Source organism: Oncorhynchus masou, chromosome 14, assembly GCF_036934945.1.
Source record: "Oncorhynchus masou masou isolate Uvic2021 chromosome 14, UVic_Omas_1.1, whole genome shotgun sequence".
In the NCBI taxonomy this organism is placed as follows: Eukaryota; Metazoa; Chordata; class Actinopteri; order Salmoniformes; family Salmonidae; genus Oncorhynchus; species Oncorhynchus masou.
The window spans coordinates 32,903,043-32,922,456 of record NC_088225.1 but is presented as its reverse complement, the minus strand read 5'-3'; the positions used below and the strand labels follow the sequence as shown (position 1 = coordinate 32,922,456).

The 19,414-nt window shown below is 50.9% G+C and overlaps 1 protein-coding gene across 1 annotated transcript in view; it reads right to left on the bottom strand.

Annotated features, from left to right (window-relative positions):
• smg1 (SMG1 nonsense mediated mRNA decay associated PI3K related kinase) overlaps nucleotides 1-19,414 on the bottom strand; it is a 149,689-nt gene that overhangs the window by 88,533 nt on the left and 41,742 nt on the right. Inside the window, exons 19-28 of the mRNA XM_064987189.1 lie at nucleotides 17,472-17,612; nucleotides 15,412-15,662; nucleotides 13,922-14,118; nucleotides 13,402-13,563; nucleotides 10,515-10,669; nucleotides 7,632-7,777; nucleotides 6,673-6,999; nucleotides 4,365-4,509; nucleotides 3,667-3,817; nucleotides 1,380-1,500 (exon numbers count right to left, since the gene is read on the bottom strand). Coding sequence (XP_064843261.1) covers nucleotides 1,380-1,500; nucleotides 3,667-3,817; nucleotides 4,365-4,509; nucleotides 6,673-6,999; nucleotides 7,632-7,777; nucleotides 10,515-10,669; nucleotides 13,402-13,563; nucleotides 13,922-14,118; nucleotides 15,412-15,662; nucleotides 17,472-17,612 — 1,796 coding nt within the window. The remainder of the gene's footprint in view (nucleotides 1-1,379; nucleotides 1,501-3,666; nucleotides 3,818-4,364; nucleotides 4,510-6,672; nucleotides 7,000-7,631; nucleotides 7,778-10,514; nucleotides 10,670-13,401; nucleotides 13,564-13,921; nucleotides 14,119-15,411; nucleotides 15,663-17,471; nucleotides 17,613-19,414) is intronic.

Sequence of the window (19,414 nt, the reverse complement as noted above, 5' to 3'; positions counted from 1 at the left end):
AGATAAAAAGCACAGCGTTTAAGAGAGCAGAAACAACTTACACAGGGACACACACACACACAGACACACACACACACACAGGGACACACACACACAGACAGACACACACACACACGACACACACAGACACACACAAATACAGCGAGATATAAAGTACAGCGTTTAAGAGAGCAGAAACTCCTCACACAGGGACACACACACACACAGGGACACACACACACACAGGGACGCACACACACAGGGACACACACACACAGGGACACACACACACACAGGGACACACACACACACAGGGACACACACACACACAGGGACACACACACACACACAGGGACACACACACACACAGGGACACACACACACACACAGGGACACACACACGGACACACACACACAGGGACACACACACACACACGGACACACACACACAGGGACACACACAGGGACACACACAGGGACACACACACAGACAGACACACACACACACAGGGACACACACACACACACAGGGACACACACACACAGACAGACACACACACACACGACACACACAGACACACACAAATACAGCGAGATATAAAGTACAGCGTTTAAGAGAGCAGAAACTCCTCACACAGGGACACACACACACACAGGGACACACACACACACAGGGACGCACACACACAGGGACACACACACACAGGGACACACACACACACAGGGACACACACACACACAGGGACACACACACACACAGGGACACACACACACACACACACACACACACACAGGGACACACACACACACACAGGGACACACACACGGACACACACACACAGGGACACACACACACACACGGACACACACACACAGGGACACACACAGGGACACACACAGGGACACACACACAGACAGACACACACACACACAGGGACACACACACACACACAGGGACACACACACACAGGGACACACACACACAGGGACACACACACACACAGGGACACACACACACACAGACAGACACACACACACACAGACAGACACACACACACAGACAGACACACACACACAGACAGACAGACACACACACACAGACAGACAGACACACACACACAGACAGACACACACACACACAGGGACACACACACACACAGGGACACACACACACACAGGGACACACACACACACAGGGACACACACACACACAGGGACACACACACACACAGGGACACACACACACACAGGGACACACACACACACAGGGACACACACACAGACACACACACAGACACACACACAGACACACACACAGACACACACACACACAGACAGACACACACACACACAGGGACACACACAGGGACACACACACAGACAGACACACATCGGTCTACCTTTCAGCCTTAGCAGCAGCTGTCTCTGGTAGATGGTGTATCTCAGAGCGTGGAGCCACGGCTGGACGTCCTGTTGTTTACAGGTGCTGAGAGCTTCACTGTACAGAGGGATCAGACAGTCCTGGAGAGGAGGAGAGGGTTAGGGGGGGTGGACACACACACACACACAGCAATGTGAGGACACCCCTTCAAATTGGTGGATTTGGCTATTTCAGCCACACCCGTTGCTAACAGGTGTATAAAATCAAGCACAAAGCCATGCAATCTCCATAGACAAACATTGGCAGTAGAATGGCCCGTACTGAAGAGCTCAGTGACTTTCAACGTGGCACCGTCATAGGATGCCACCTTTCCAACAAGTCAGTAGGTCTAATTTCTGCCCTGCTAGAGCTGCTCTGGTTAACTGTAAGTGCTGTTATTGTGAAGTGGAAACGTCTAGGAGCATCAACGGCTCAGCCGCAAAGTGGTAGGCCACACAAGCTCAACGGGACCGCAGAGTGCTGAAGCGCGTAGCTCTTAAGAATCGTCAGTCCTCGGTTGCAACACTCACTGCTGAGTTCCCAACTGCCTTCTGGAAGCAACATCGGCACAAGAACTGTTCGTCGAGAGCTTCATGAAACGGGTTTCCATGGCCGAGCAGCCGCACACAAGCCTCAGATCACTGTGCTCAAAGCCAAGCCTCAGATCACTGTGCTCAAAGCCAAGCCTCAGATCACTGTGCTCAAAGCCAAGTCTCAGATCACTGTGCTCAAAGCCAAGCCTCAGATCACTGTGCTCAAAGCCAAGCGGCTGGAGTGGTGTGAAGCTCGCCACCTCTGGACTCTGGAGCAGTGGAAACGTTGTCTCTGGAGTGATGAATCACGCTGCACCATCTGGCAGTCTGACGGACGAATCTGGGTTTGGCGGATGCCAGGAGAACGCTACCTGCCCCAATGCACAGTGCCAACTGTAAAGTTTGGTGGAGGAGGAATAATGGACTGGGGCTGTTTTTCATGGTTCAGGCCCCTTAGTTCCAATGAAGGGAAATCTTAACACTACTGCACATTCTAGATCATTCTTTGCTTCCAACTTTGTGGCAACAGTTTGGGGAAGGCCCTTTCCTGTTTCAGCATGACAATGTCTGCGCGCACAAAGCCAGGTCCATACAGAAATGGTATGTTGAGATCGGTGTGGAATAACTTGACTGGCCTGCACAGAGCCCTGACCTCAACCCCATCAAACACCTTTGGGATGAATTGGAACGCTGACTGCGAGCCAGGCCTTATCACCCGACCTCACTAATGCTCTTGTGGCTGTATGGAAGCAAGTCCCCACAGCAATGTTCCAACATCTAGTGGAACGCCTTCCCAGAAGAGTGGAGGCTGTTATAGCAGCAATGTTCCAACATCTAGTGGAAAGCCTTCCCAGAAGAGTGGAGGCTGTTCTAGCAGCAATGTTCCAACATCTAGTGGAACGCCTTCCCAGAAGAGTGGAGGCTGTTATAGCAGCAATGTTCCAACATCTAGTGGAAAGCCTTCCCAGAAGAGTGGAGGCTGTTATAGCAGCAATGTTCCAACATCTAGTGGAAAGCCTTCCCAGAAGAGTGGAGGCTGTTATAGCAGGAAAGGGGGGACCAACTCAATATTAATGACCATGATTTTGGAATGAGATGTTGGACGAGCAGGTGTCCATATACTGTTGGTCATGGAGAGTACGCTGAGTGTGTTCTCCAGGGCAGAGCAGCAGTGAAGATGCAGGCTGGCGAGGGTCTGTCTGTGTGTGTGTGTGTGTGTGTGTGTGTGTGTGTGTGTGTGTGTGTGTGTGTACCTCCTGTCCGCTCAGTGTGTTCTCCAGGGCAGAGCAGCAGTACAGCTGCAGGGTGGCGAGTGTGTGTGTGTGTGTGTGTGTGTGTGTGTGTGTGTGTGTGTGTGTGTGTGTACCTCCTGTCCGCTCAGTGTGTTCTCCAGGGCAGAGCAGCAGTGTAGATGCAGGCTGGCGAGGGTGTGTGTGTGTGTGTGTGTGTGTGTGTGTGTACCTCCTGTCCGCTCAGTGTGTTCTCCAGGGCAGAGCAGCAGTGTAGATGCAGGCTGGCGAGGGTGTGTGTGTGTGTGTGTGTGTGTGTGTGTGTACCTCCTGTCCGCTCAGTGTGTTCTCCAGGGCAGAGCAGCAGTACAGCTGCAGGGTGGCGAGGGTCTGTGTGTGTGTGTGTGTGTGTGTACCTCCTGTCCGCTCAGTGTGTTCTCCAGGGCAGAGCAGCAGTACAGCTGCAGGGTGGCGAGGGTCTGTGTGTGTGTGTGTGTGTGTGTACCTCCTGTCCGCTCAGTGTGTTCTCCAGGGCAGAGCAGCAGTACAGCTGCAGGGTGGCCAGAGTAGGCAGGCCGTCAGAGAGGGTGAGGGTGGAGAGGCGGAGGGGACCCAGAGAGATACGGCCCGTCTGCTTCAGGTAACGGACCAGGGTTCTGTCAACACACACAGAAGACGTAAGCTATTACCTCTCCTTCCTCCCAGTGTCTTCACTTCCTGTCTCTGATCGAAAAGGAAATGACAGGGTTCTGAAACAAGGTGGAAACTCCCGCTAAGTCTCCACCAATTACCGAAGCGCTTAGACAGGTGGGAAGTAGTGAACGAGAGTGTACATCGTCTGTCCCAAATGGTTCCCTATACAGTGCACTCCTTTTGACCAGGGCCCATAGAGCAGCACAGACAGAACCCGGAGTCAGTCCCAACAGAACTCAGCTCAACCCAAATGGAACGTGGAAGACATCATGGAAGAGCTCAATGACATACTGGCGTCTCCTCCGTCTCCCATTGGATGACAAAGCCAGAGGTTCCCGCCCCTCTCACCTCCTCCAATGGGGTTTTGAGAAGGAGACGTATGGTGTATGCGATTGAGATCTTCCCAATGAAGTGTTCCACAATCCAGCATGTTTTTGTTCCTACCCAGCACTAACACATTAATACAGGATTCAACTAAAAGTGATCTCCAAGATCCAATGAGAGACTCACTCCGAGGTGGGCATGGCCTTCTGTTCCTGCTCGTGATTGGCCGTTGTCATGGCAGCCACAGCGCTCCGCAGCAGCTGCACCTCAATGGCCTTCTGCAGTTCTGAGGGGTCCGGACTCAACACTGCCGGGAGGAGACGCTTCAGGTCTACACACACACACACACACACACGTTAGAAAAACACACACCATTAAGACACACACCTCTAAGGAGACTAGAGTCAAAACTGAAGGGGGCAGTCTTAGACACCCTCCAAACTACTTTATTCTTGGAGCAGGTGGAGTTGACCAGGCCTTAGTCCTACCTCTCTCCCTCCTACCTAGTTTATTCTTGGAGCCAGTAGAGGTGGAGTTGACCAGGCCTTAGTCCTCCCTCTCTCCCTCCTACCTAGTTTATTATTGGAGCAGGTGGAGTTGACCAGGCCTTAGTCCTCTCTCTCTCCCTCCTACCTAGTTTATTCTTAGAGCAGGTGGAGTTGACCAGGCCTTAGTCCTCTCTCTCCTACCTAGTTTATTCTTGGAGCAGGTGGAGTTGACCAGGCCTTAGTCCTCTCTCTCCCTCCTACCTAGTTTATTCTTGGAGCAGGTGGAGTTGACCAGGCCTTAGTCCTACCTCTCTCTCTCCTACCTAGTTTATTCTTGGAGCAGGTGGAGTTGACCAGGCCTTAGTCCTCCCTCTCTCCCTCCTACCTAGTTTATTCTTGGAGCAGGTGGAGTTGACCAGGCCTTAGTCCTCTCTCTCCTACCTAGTTTATTCTTAGAGCAGGTGGAGTTGACCAGGCCTTAGTCCTCCCTCTCTCCCCCCTACCTAGTTTATTCTTAGAGCAGGTGGAGTTGACCAGGCCTTAGTCCTCCCTCTCTCCCTCCTACCTAGTTTATTCTTAGAGCAGGTGGAGTTGACCAGGCCTTAGTCCTCCCTCTCTCCCCCCTACCTAGTTTATTCTTAGAGCAGGTGGAGTTGACCAGGCCTTAGTCCTCCCTCTCTCCCTCCTACCTAGTTTATTCTTAGAGCAGGTGGAGTTGACCAGGCCTTAGTCCTCCCTCTCTCCCTCCTACCTAGTTTATTCTTGGAGCAGGTGGAGTTGACCAGGCCTTAGTCCTCTCTCTCCTACCTAGTTTATTCTTGGAGCAGGTGGAGTTGACCAGGCCTTAGTCCTCCCTCTCTCCCTCCTACCTAGTTTATTCTTGGAGCAGGTGGAGTTGACCAGGCCTTAGTCCTCTCTCTCCTATCTAGTTTATTCTTAGAGCAGGTGGAGTTGACCAGGCCTTAGTCCTCTCTCTCCCTCCTACCTAGTTTATTCTTGGAGCAGGTGGAGTTGACCAGGCCTTAGTCCTCTCTCTCTCCTACCTAGTTTATTCTTGGAGCAGGTGGAGTTGACCAGGCCTTAGTCCTCTCTCTCCTATCTAGTTTATCCTTGGAGCAGGTGGAGTTGACCAGGCCTTAGTCCTCTCTCTCCCTCCTACCTAGTTTATTCTTGGAGCAGGTGGAGTTGACCAGGCCTTAGTTCTCCCTCTCTCCCTCCTACCTAGTTTATTCTTAGAGCAGGTGGAGTTGACCAGGCCTTAGTCCTCTCTCTCCCTCCTACCTAGTTTATTCTTAGAGCAGGTGGAGTTGACCAGGCCTTAGTCCTCTCTCTCCCTCCTACCTAGTTTATTCTTAGAGCAGGTGGAGTTGACCAGGCCTTAGTCCTCCCTCTCTCCCTCCTACCTAGTTTATTCTTAGAGCAGGTGGAGTTGACCAGGCCTTAGTCCTCCCTCTCTCCCTCCTACCTAGTTTATTCTTGGAGCAGGTGGAGTTGACCAGGCCTTAGTCCTCTCTCTCCTACCTAGTTTATTCTTGGAGCAGGTGGAGTTGACCAGGCCTTAGTCCTCCCTCTCTCCCTCCTACCTAGTTTATTCTTGGAGCAGGTGGAGTTGACCAGGCCTTAGTCCTCTCTCTCCCTCCTACCTAGTTTATTCTTGGAGCAGGTGGAGTTGACCAGGCCTTAGTCCTCCCTCTCTCCCTCCTACCTAGTTTATTCTTGGAGCAGGTGGAGTTGACCAGGCCTTAGTCCTCTCTCTCCTACCTAGTTTATTATTGGAGCAGGTGGAGTTGACCAGGCCTTAGTCCTCCCTCTCTCCCTCCTACCTAGTTTATTCTTAGAGCAGGTGGAGTTGACCAGGCCTTAGTCCTCTCTCTCCTACCTAGTTTATTATTGGAGCAGGTGGAGTTGACCAGGCCTTAGTCCTCTCTCTCTCCCTCCTACCTAGTTTATTCTTGGAGCAGGTGGAGGTGGAGTCGACCAGGCCTTAGGTCCTCTCTCTCTCCTACCTAGTTTATCCTTGGAGCCAGTAGAGACGGAGTTGAGCAGGCCGTAGTCGTCTCTCTCCCCCGCCAGGAGCTCCAGCTGAGCACGGCATTCTGGGAAGTCTCCGTCCTCGAAGCAGCTCAGTGCCCGTACGTAGTTGAAGTCTGTCTTCAGGTGCACGCTCGCTGCGGCGGGGTTCTTCTTGAGGGCCTGCACGCTGGCCTGCCACTCCTGCGCCGAGGACCAATCGCCGAGGGCCACATAGCACTGGCATGCCTTATTGGCAAGGAGGTTGAGCACCTCGGAGGAACACTCGTTGGACTTGAGGAGAACCGTCTTCCTGCCGTCACCTGAAGGAGAAAGAGAGGGGAGGGGGAGGAGGAGAGAGAGAGGAGGGGCGGAAGTAGAAGAGAGGAAGAGGAGGGGAGGAAGGAGAAGAGAGGAAAGGCGGAGGGGAGAGAGAGAGGAGGGGAGGAAGGAGAAGAGAGGAAAGGAGGAGGGGAGAGAGAGAGAGGAGGGGAGGGAGGAGAAGAGGGGAAAGGAGGAGGGGAAAGAGAGAGGAGGGGAGGAAGGAGAAGAGAGGAAAGGAGGAGGGGAGAGAGGGGACGACTTGGTTATTATCACCTAGTGGTTGCCTCTGAAATGTCCCCCTATTCCGCGTTCTCACCATTGCCAGTGTGTTTGTGGCTGGCTGGCTGGCTGGGTGTGTGTGGTGTGGTTGGTGTGTGTGTGGTTGGTGTGTGTGTGTGGTTGTTGTGTGTGTGTGTGGTTGTTGTGTGTGTGTGTGGTTGGTGTGTGTGTGTGTGGTTGGTGTGTGTGTGTGTGTGTGTGGTTGGTGTGTGTGTGTGTGGTTGGTGTGTGTGTGTGTGGTTGGTGTGTGTGTGTGTGGTTGGTGTGTGTGTGGTTGGTGTGTGGTGTGTGGTGTGTGTGTCCGTTGCCAGTGTGTTTGGGGCTGGCTGTGTTAGAGCTGTGTTTCTCTCACCGTTGCCGTTGTGTTTGGGGCTGGCTGTGTTAGAGCTGTTGGCTCCGGCCAGTTTGAGGAGTGAGCGGTCCAAGCACTTAATGGAACAGTCCATCCCTGTCACGGCACACAGCTGTTCCTGGTACTCCACGGCAGCCTTCTCAAACCTAGAGAGAGAGAGGTATGGGTTACTATATGGTCTTGACAGAGAGAGGTATGGACTACTATATGGTCTTGACAGAGAGAGGTATGGACTACTATATGGTCTTGACAGAGAGAGGTATGGACTACTATATGGTCTTGACAGAGAGAGAGGTATGGGCTACTATATGGTCTTGACAGAGAGAGAGGTATGGGCTACTATATGGTCTTTACAGAGAGAGAGGTATGGGCTACTATATGGTCTTGACAGAGAGAGAGGTATGGGCTACTATATGGTCTTTACAGAGAGAGAGGTATGGGCTACTATATGGTCTTGACAGAGAGAGGTATGAGCTACTATATGGTCTTGACAGAGAGAGAGGTATGAGCTACTATATGGTCTTGACAGAGAGAGGTATGGGCTACTATATGGTCTTGACAGAGAAAGAGGTATGGGCTACTATATGGTCTTGACAGAGAAAGAGGTATGGGCTACTATATGGTCTTGACAGAGAAAGAGGTATGGGCTACTATATGGTCTTGACAGAGAGGTATGGGTTACTATATGGTCTTGACAGAGAGAGGTATGGGTTACTATATGGTCTTTACAGAAAGGTATGGGTTAATATATGGTCTTGACAGACAGAGGTATGACAGAGGTTATAATATGGTCTGAACATACCATTTAACAGCATCTATGGACAACAGAGGTGTGTACTACCTGCTTCTTGATTACATTTAAAGTGGCATTCAGCAGTTGAAACAATAAAGCGTACTCACTGCCCTGTCTGGGTAGAAAGCTGAGGGACTGGAGAAATGTAACCACTCAAATTCACAGACAGAGCTTCGGATTTAAGGACCGACCATCATTGACATCATGGCTCAACATTCCAGTTGTAACCAGCCGTGACATCATAGAGCAACATTCCAGTTGTAACCAGCCGTGACATCATAGAGCAACATTCCAGTTGTAACCATCCATGACATCAGAGCAACATTCCAGTTGTAACCAGCCATGACATCATAGAGCAACATTCCAGTTGTAACCAGCCATGACATCATAGAGCAACATTCCAGTTGTAACCATCCATGACATCATAGAGCAACATTCCAGTTGTAACCAGCCATGACATCATGGCTCAACATTCCAGTTGTAACCAGCCGTGACATCATAGAGCAACATTCCAGTTGTAACCATCCATGACATCATAGCTCAACATTCCAGTTGTAACCAGCCGTGACATCATAGAGCAACATTCCAGTTGTAACCAGCCATGACATCATAGAGCAACATTCCAGTTGTAACCAGCCGTGACATCATAGAGCAACATTCCAGTTGTAACCAGCCATGACATCATAGAGCAACATTCCAGTTGTAACCATCCGTGACATCATAGCTCAACATTCCAGTTGTAACCAGCCGTGACATCATAGAGCAACATTCCAGTTGTAACCAGCCGTGACATCATAGAGCAACATTCCAGTTGTAACCATCCGTGACATCATAGAGCAACATTCCAGTTGTAACCATCCGTGACATCATAGAGCAACATTCCAGTTGTAACCATCCGTGACATCATAGAGCAACATTCCAGTTGTAACCATCCATGACATCATACAGCAACATTCCAGTTGTAACCAGCCATGACATCATAGCTCAACATTCCAGTTGTAACCAGCCGTGACATCATAGAGCAACATTCCAGTTGTAACCATCCGTGACATCATAGAGCAACATTCCAGTTGTAACCATCCGTGACATCATAGAGCAACATTCCAGTTGTAACCATCTGTGACATCATAGAGCAACATTCCAGTTGTAACCATCCATGACATCATACAGCAACATTCCAGTTGTAACCAGCCATGACATCATAGAGCAACATTCCAGTTGAACCAGCCATGACATCATAGAGCAACATTCCAGTTGTAACCGTCCGTGACATCATAGAGCAACATTCCAGTTGTAACCATCCATGACATCATAACTCAACATTCCAGTTGTAACCAGCCGTGACATCATAGAGCAACATTCCAGTTGTAACCATCCATGACATCATACAGCAACATTCCAGTTGTAACCAGCCATGACATCATAGAGCAACATTCCAGTTGACATCATAGAGCAACATTCCAGTTGTAACCAGCCGTGACATCATAGAGCAGCATTCTAGGTGTAACCATCCATGACATCATAGTGCAACATTCCAGTTGAACCAGCCATGACATCATAGAGCAACATTCCAGTTGTAACCAGCCATGACATCATAGAGCAACATTCCAGTTGTAACCAGCCATGACATCATAGAGCAACATTCCAGTTGTAACCAGCCATGACATCATAGAGCAACATTCCAGTTGTAACCAGCCATGACATCATAGAGCAACATTCCAGTTGTAACCAGCCGTGACATCATAGAGCAACATTCCAGTTGTAACCAGCCGTGACATCATAGAGCAACATTCCAGTTGTAACCAGCCATCACATCATAGAGCAACATTCCAGTTGTAACCAGCCATGACATCATAGAGCAACATTCCAGTTGTAACCATGGTGAGGCTGTATAGTGTTTTTTAATATTTTTTCTTTCAAAACATTTGCATAAAACAAGCTTTTATTTTAGGTTCTGATGGGAACTAAGATCATGAGGCATTCATTTATTTAGTTAAATTCGTCAAGAATTGCCCCTTAAATACACTAAGCTCGGCCTCCACTTGACACACACACACACACACACACACACACACGGGTGTTTTTCTTACCGCCCCTCAGCCTGTAGTGCCACAGAGCTGACCCAAGCCAGACTCTTGCCAGTGTTGGTGAGACTCCAGGCAGCTAAACCCTGGATAGCCTCAGGACAGTGAAGCTCACACAGAGCCTCTACCAGCATCACCAGAGGAGACTCCAACTCTGGACCCTACAGAGAGGAGACATGGGGGCCAGTTACAGATGACCAGTAGAGACCTGGACCCTACAGAGAGGAGACATGGGGGCCAGTTACAGATGACCAGTAGAGACCTGGACCCTACAGAGAGGAGACAAGGGGGTCAGTTACAGATGACCAGTAGAGACCTGGACCCTACAGAGAGGAGATATGGGGGTCAGTTACAGATGACCAGTAGAGACCTGGACCCTACAGAGAGGAGACATGGGGGCCAGTTACAGATGACCAGTAGAGACCTGGACCCTACAGAGAGGAGACATGGGGGTCAGTTACAGATGACCAGTAGAGACCTGGACCCTACAGAGAGGAGACATGGGTGTCAGTTACAGGTGACCAGGGGAGACCTGGACCCTACAGAGAGGATACATGGGGGTCAGTTACAGGTGACCGGAGGAGACATGGGGGTCAGTCACAGATGACCAGAGGAGACATGGGGGTCAGTTACAGATTACCAGTAGAGATCTGGACCCTACAGAGAGGAGACATGGGGGTCAGTTACAGATGACCAGTAGAGACCTGGCCCCTACAGAGAGGAGACATGGGGGTCAGTTACAGGTGACCAGAAGAGATCTGGACCCTACAGAGAGGAGACATGGGGGTCAGTTACAGGTGAACAAAAGAGACCTGGACCCTACAGAGAGGAGACCTGGACCCTACAGAGAGGAGACATGGGGGGCAGTTACAGGTGAACAAAAGAGACCTGGACCCTACAGAGAGGAGACCTGGACCCTACAGAGAGGAGACATGGGGGTCAGTTACAGGTGACCAGAGGAGACATGGGGGTCAGTTACAGGTGATCAGAGGAGACATGGGGGGGTCAGTTACAGGTGATCAGAGGAGACATGGGGGGGTCAGTTACAGGTGACCAGAGGAGACATGGGGGTCAGTTACAGGTGACCAGAGGAGACATGGGGGTCAGTTACAGGTGACCAGAGGAGACATGGGGGTCAGTTACAGGTGACCAGAGGAGACTTGGGGGTCAGTTACAGGTGACCAGAGGTGACATGGGGGGGTGGGGGGGTCAGTTACAGGTGACCAGAGGAGACATGGGGGGGTCAGTTACAGATGACCAGTAGAGACCTGGACCCTACAGAGAGGAGACATGGGGGGCAGTTACAGATGACCAGTAGAGACCTGGACCCTACAGAGAGGAGACAAGGGGGTCAGTTACAGATGACCAGTAGAGACCTGGACCCTACAGAGAGGAGATATGGGGGTCAGTTACAGATGACCAGTAGAGACCTGGACCCTACAGAGAGGAGACATGGGGGTCAGTTACAGATGACCAGTAGAGACCTGGACCCTACAGAGAGGAGACATGGGGGTCAGTTACAGATGACCAGTAGAGACCTGGACCCTACAGAGAGGAGACATGGGGGTCAGTAACAGATGACCAGTAGAGACCTGGACCCTACAGAGAGGAGACATGGGGGGGGGGGGGGGGTCAGTTACAGATGACCAGTAGAGACCTGGACCCTACAGAGAGGAGACCTGGACCCTACAGAGAGGAGACCTGGACCCTACAGAGAGGAGACATGGGGGTCAGTTACAGGTGACCAGAGGAGACATGGGGGGGGGTCAGTTACAGGTGACCAGAGGAGACATGGGGGGGGGGGGTCAGTTACAGGTGACCAGAGGAGACATGGGGGGGTCAGTAACAGGTGACCAGAGGAGACATGGGGGGGGGGGGGGGTCAGTTACAGGTGACCAGAGGAGACATGGGGGGGTCAGTTACAGGTGACCAGAGGAGACATGGGGGGGTCAGTAACAGGTGACCAGAGGAGACATGGGGGGGGGGGGGGTCAGTTACAGGTGACCAGAGGAGACATGGGGGGGGGTCAGTTACAGGTGACCAGAGGAGATATGGGGGGGGGGTCAGTTACAGGTGACCAGAGGAGACATGGGGGGGGGGGTCAGTTACAGGTGACCAGAGGAGACATGGGGGGGGGGGGGGGGGTCAGTTACAGGTGACCAGAGGAGACATGGGGGGGGGTCAGTTACAGGTGACCAGAGGAGACATGGGGGGGTCAGTTACAGGTGACCAGAGGAGACATGGGGGGGTCAGTTACAGGTGACCAGAGGAGACATGGGGGGGGGTCAGTTACAGGTGACCAGAGGAGACATGGGGGGGGGGGTCAGTTACAGGTGATCAGAGGAGACATGGGGGGGGGGTCAGTTACAGGTGACCAGAGGAGACATGGGGGGTCAGTTACAGGTGATCAGAGGAGACATGGGGGGGTCAGTTACAGGTGATCAGAGGAGACATGGGGGGGTCAGTTACAGGTGACCAGAGGAGACATGGGGGTCAGTTACAGGTGACCAGAGGAGACATGGGGGGTCAGTTACAGGTGACCAGAGGAGACATGGGGGGGTCAGTTACAGGTGACCAGAGGAGACATGGGGGGGTCAGTTACAGGTGACCAGAGGAGACATGGGGGGGTCAGTTACAGGTGATCAGAGGAGACATGGGGGGGGGTCAGTTACAGGTGACCAGAGGAGACATGGGGGGGTCAGTTACAGGTGATGTATTTAGTAACTTCAGGTAAAGGGGTTGTGGTTGAAAACAAGTAATGCTGAGTGTGTTTCTTTGTGTGGTCAAGTACACTAGGTTCAATGGGGGCTCTGGTCAAAAGTAGTGCACTATATAGGGAATAGGGTGTGGTTTAGGACACAGGCCCGGGACTGTGCGTCTCTCCTCCCGTTACCAGAGTGCTGCTGTTCTGGATCTCAGTCAGCAGGTCCAAGCCGTGGCGCACGGTGACTGCTGGTTGGCCGGACAGAAGCCCCACCCTCATCAGGGCCAGGCGGATACGAGTCAGCCAATCCTGGCAGGTCTGACGGTTGGTATAGAAGAATGTTCTGATACCCTGGATACAGAGGGAAGGAGAGAGAGAAAAACATAGTTCACATTAGAAGCTGGGGGCCACTTGGGGCTGTGTGTGTGTGCGCACGTCTTGGGTGGCGTTGGGACAGCTCTCGTAGGAGCTGTACATTAGTATCTCACAGTGTAGGTGTGTGTATGTAGGGGTGTGTGTGTGTAGGTGTGTGTGTGTAGGTGTGTGTGTATAGGTGTGTGTTTATAGGTGTGTGTTTATAGGTGTGTGTGTATAGGTGTGTGTGTATAGGTGTGTGTGTATAGGTGTGTGTGTAGGTGTGTGTGTAGGTGTGTGTGTGTAGGTGTGTGTGTATAGGTGTGTGTGTATAGGTGTGTAGGTGTGTGTGTACCTTGGGCGGAGCGGTCAGAGCGTTGGCACAGCCCTCGTAGGCGTTGTACATCAGTTTCTCCAGGTTTTCCAGGAACTGCAGGAGCAGCGCCAGACGCAGCTGGTTGCTATGGTGACCGTCGTCTGTGTCGCCGCCGCTCCATTGGCTGAGCTCCTGTTCAGTGTTCAGACTGTGGGCCGCCAGGCTGCGGATGATACCTGGAGAGGAGGGAGGAGAGAGGAGGGGAGAGGAGAGAGGGGAGAGGAGGGAGGAGAGAGGAGAGGGAGGAGGGAGGAGAGAGGAGAGAGGAGAGGGAGGAGGGAGGGGAGAGGAGGGGGAGGGAGGGGAGAGGGAGAGAGAGGGGAGGAGGGAGGGGAGAGGAGAGAGGGAGGGGAGAGGGAGGAGATAGGGGAGGAGAGAGGAGCGAGGGGAGGAGAGAGGAGCGAGGGGAGGAGAGAGAGGAGCGAGGGGGAGGAGAGAGGAGCGAGGGGAGGAGAGTGGAGCGAGGGGAGGAGAGAGGAGCGAGGGGAGGAGAGAGGAGCGAGGGGAGGAGAGTGGAGCGAGGGGAGGAGAGAGGAGCGAGGGGAGGAGAGTGGAGCGAGGGGAGGAGAGAGGGAAGGATATGTTCTTGAAAAAGAGGCAACATGTAAATCCAGAATGTGTATAGGATGGAATAGGGGGGGGGGGGGCAATATACTTTCAAATGACTCAAACCAAATGGAAACTGTGTAGAAATGATAATGGGCCTGCATTTGGTACAGTTTCATGACTGTGTCCAGCTGGCTAACAAACTTATCACCGACACGAAAGCTAGACAGTGAGGGAGCATCGGAAACTCCCAAAACCATTTTGAGAGTGAAAGAAATAACGTTTTCAGTGCGGCCCTCCGGAACTTGCTGAAAAGTAAATGTGGCTCACAGGGAAAATGAGTTTTACACCCCTGGTTTAGGGGTCTAACTGGCAGGACATCGGAGTTACAGGGGAGGAGCTACAGGGGCGGAGCTACGGGGGTTGGAGTTACCGGGGCGGGGCTACAGGGGCGGAGTTACCGGGGCGGGGCTACAGGGGCGGAGCTACAGGGGTTGGAGCTACAGGGGCGGAGCTACGGGGGTTGGAGTTACGGGGGCGGGGCTACAGGGGTTCAGAAATGCAAAGAACAGCCCCTCTCCAGGCCTCCCCCACCTTCTCAACAACATGTTAAAAAAAAGTAATGGGGAAAACTCTGGACTGAGTGTGTGTTTTAGTGTGTGTGTGTGTGTGATTTAGTGTGTGTGTGTGTGTTTTAGTGTGTGTGTGTGTTTTAGTGTGTGTGTGTGTGTGTGTGTTTTAGTGTGTGTATATATATATCTATCTATCTATATCTATATCTATATATATATATATATACACACACATATACATGTGTGTGTGTGTGTGTGTGTGTTTTAGTGTGTGTGTGTGTTTTAGTGTGTGTGTGTTTTAGTGTGTTTTAGTGTGTGTGTTTTAGTGTGTGTGTGTGTAACAGTCCGTACCCTCTATGGTCTGGAAGGTGTCCTGTGCCCGTCCCAGCGGGGTACGGAGTTTAGACAACACTGTGAACTGCGCTGCCTCCCACACCGCCCACTGCCACAGCACGGCCTCAGTCTTCAGCAGACCCCGCGGAACACACACACCGCCACCCGCACCGGAGACACACACACCCCCTTCACGACCTGACGAGACAACCTCGCGCTTCTCCAGACGCTGACAGCTATGGTACAGACGCTCCAGCCACGGTTCTTTACTGTAGGAACACACAGCATATACACACACAGGTTAGCATATATCCACACACACACACAGGTTAGCATATATCCACACACACACACAGGTTAGCATATATCCACACACACACACACAGGTTAGCATATATCCACTCACACACACAGGTTAGCATATATCCACACACACACACAGGTTAGCATATATCCACACACACACAGGTTAGCATATATCCACACACACACAGGTCAGCATATATCCACTCACACAGGTTAGCATATATCCACTCACACAGGTTAGCATATATACACTCACACACACAGGTTAGCATATATACACTCACACACACAGGTTAGCATATATCCACACACACACACAGGTTAGCATATATCCACACACACACACAGGTTAGCATATATCCACACACACACACAGGTTAGCATATATCCACACACACAGGTTAGCATATATACACTCACACACACAGGTTAGCATATATACACTCACACACACAGGTTAGCATATATACACTCACACACACAGGTTAGCATATATACACTCACACACACAGGTTAGCATATATACACTCACACAGGTTAGCATATATCCTCACACACAGGTTAGCATATATCCACACACACAGGTTAGCATATATACACTCACACAGGTTAGCATATATACACTCACACACACAGGTTAGCATATATACACTCACACAGGTTAGCATATATCCTCACACACAGGTTAGCATATATCCACACACACAGGTTAGCATATATACACACACACAGGTTAGCATATATACACTCACACACACAGGTTAGCATATATACACACACAGGTTAGCATATATCCTCACACACAGGTTAGCATATATCCACACACACAGGTTAGCATATATACACTCACACACACAGGTTAGCATATATACACTCACACAGGTTAGCATATATCCACACACACACAGGTTAGCATATATCCACACACACACACACACAGGTTAGCATATATCCACACACACACAGGTTAGCATATATACTCACACAGGTTGGCATATATACACTCACACAGGTTAGCATATATACACTCACACAGGTTAGCATATATACACTCACACAGGTTAGCATATATACACTCACACACAGGTTAGCATTTATACACTCACACACAGGTTAGCATATATCCACACACAGGTTAGCATATATCCACACACACACAGGTTAGCATATATACACACACACAGGTTAGCATATATCCACACACACACACACACACAGGTTAGCATATATACACTCACACAGGTTAGCATATATCCACTCACACAGGTTAGCATATATCCACTCACACAGGTTAGCATATATCCACACACACAGGTTAGCATATATCCACACACACACAGGTTAGCATATATCCACACACACACAGGTTAGCATATATCCACACACACACAGGTTAGCATATATCCACACACACAGGTTAGCATATATCCACACACACAGGTTAGCATATATCCACACACACAACTTAGCAGAACACACACACACAGGTTAGCATATATCCACACACACAACTTAGCAGAACACACACACACAACTTTTTACATTGTCATTTATCAGACTCTCTTATCCAGAGTGAATTAAAGTACAGTGTTGATTGAATCAGTAGTGATTACATTTTCATAATTTCCCCTTCCCCATTCTGGTCCCTCGTGGGAATCGAACCCACAACCCTGGCGTCGTAAGCAACAAGCTCTACCAACTGAGGCACACGGGACCCACGACACACACGTTAGCAGAAGGACCCCCCCACCCCACAGAGCCAGGTAGCCTACCCTCCGCGGTGCTGGCTGCCATAGAGGATGAAGCTGATGAGGTCACTGAAGTCCTGGGGGTGAAAGGTGCTGCTGGGGGGGCGGCTCATGTGACGACGGACCACCAAGGAGATCTCCTCTATCTCTGGGTGGCTGTGGTTACTGCAGGGGGGTAGACACATTAAGGTTACTGCAGGGGGGTAGACCCATTAAGGTTACTGCAGGGGGGTAGACCCATTAAGGTTACTGCAGGGGGGTAGACACATTAAGGTTACTGCAGACACACACACATTAAGGTTACTGCAGGGGGGTAGACACATTAAGGTTACTGCAGGGGGGTAGACACATTAAGGTTACTGCAGGGGGGTAGACACATTAAGGTTACTGCAGACACACACACATTAAGGTTACTGCAGGGGGGTAGACACATTAAGGTTACTGCAGACACACACACATTAAGGTTACTGCAGGGGGGTAGACACATTAAGGTTACTGCAGACACACACACATTAAGGTTACTGCAGGGGGGTAGACACATTAAGGTTACTGCAGGGAGGTAGACACATTAAGGTTACTGCAGACACACACACATTAAGGTTACTGCAGGGAGGTAGACACATTAAGGTTACTGCAGACACACACACATTAAGGTTACTGCAGGGGGGTAGACCCATTAAGGTTACAGCAGGGGGGTAGACACATTAAGGTTACTGCAGGGGGGTAGACACATTAAGGTTACTGCAGGGGGGTAGACACATTAAGGTTACTGCAGGGGGGTAGACACATTAAGGTTACTGCAGACACACACACATTAAGGTTACTGCAGGGAGGTAGACACATTAAGGTTACTGCAGACACACACACATTAAGGTTACTGCAGGGGGGTAGACCCATTAAGGTTACAGCAGGGGGGTAGACACATTAAGGTTACTGCAGGGGGTAGACACATTAAGGTTACTGCAGGGGGTAGACACATTAAGGTTACTGCAGGGGGTAGACCCATTAAGGTTACTGCAGGGGGTAGACACATTAAGGTTACTGCAGGGGGTAGACACGTTAAGGTTACTGCAGGGGGTAGACACATTAAGGTTACTGCAGGGGGTAGACACATTAAGGTTACTGCAGGGGGTAGACCCATTAACGTTACTGCAGGGGGTAGACCCATTAAGGTTACTGCAGGGGGTAGACCCATTAAGGTTACTGCAGGGGGTAGACACATTAACGTTACTGCAGGGGGGTAGACACATTAAGGTTACTGCAGGGGGGTAGACCCATTAAGGTTACTGCAGGGAGGCAGACACATTAAGGTTACTGCAGGGGGGTAGACCCATTAAGGTTACTGCAGGGGGGTAGACACATTAAGGTTACTGCAGGGGGGTAGACACATTAAGGTTACTGCAGGGGGGTAGACCCATTAAGGTTACTGCAGGGGGTAGACCCATTAAGGTTACTGCAGGGGGGTAGACCCATTAAGGTTACTGCAGGGGGGTAGACCCATTAAGGTTACTGCAGGGGGTAGACACATTAAGGTCACTGCAGGGGGGTAGACACATTAAGGTTACTGCAGGGGGGTAGACACATTAAGGTTACTGCAGGGGGTAGACCCATTAAGGTTACTGCAGGGGGGTAGACACATTAAGGTTACTGCAGACACACACACACATTAAGGTTACTGCAGACACACACACATTAAGGTTACTGCAGACACACACACACACATTAAGGTTACTGCAGGGGGGTAGACACATTAAGGTTACTGCAGGGGGGTAGACCCGTTAAGGTTACTGCAGGGGGGTAGACACATTAAGGTTACTGCAGGGGGTAGACACATTAAGGTTACTGCAGGGGGTAGACACATTAAGGTCACTGCAGGGGGTAGACACATTAAGGTTACTGCAGGGGGTAGACACATTAAGGTTACTGCAGGGGGTAGACACATTAAGGTTACTGCAGGGGGTAGACAC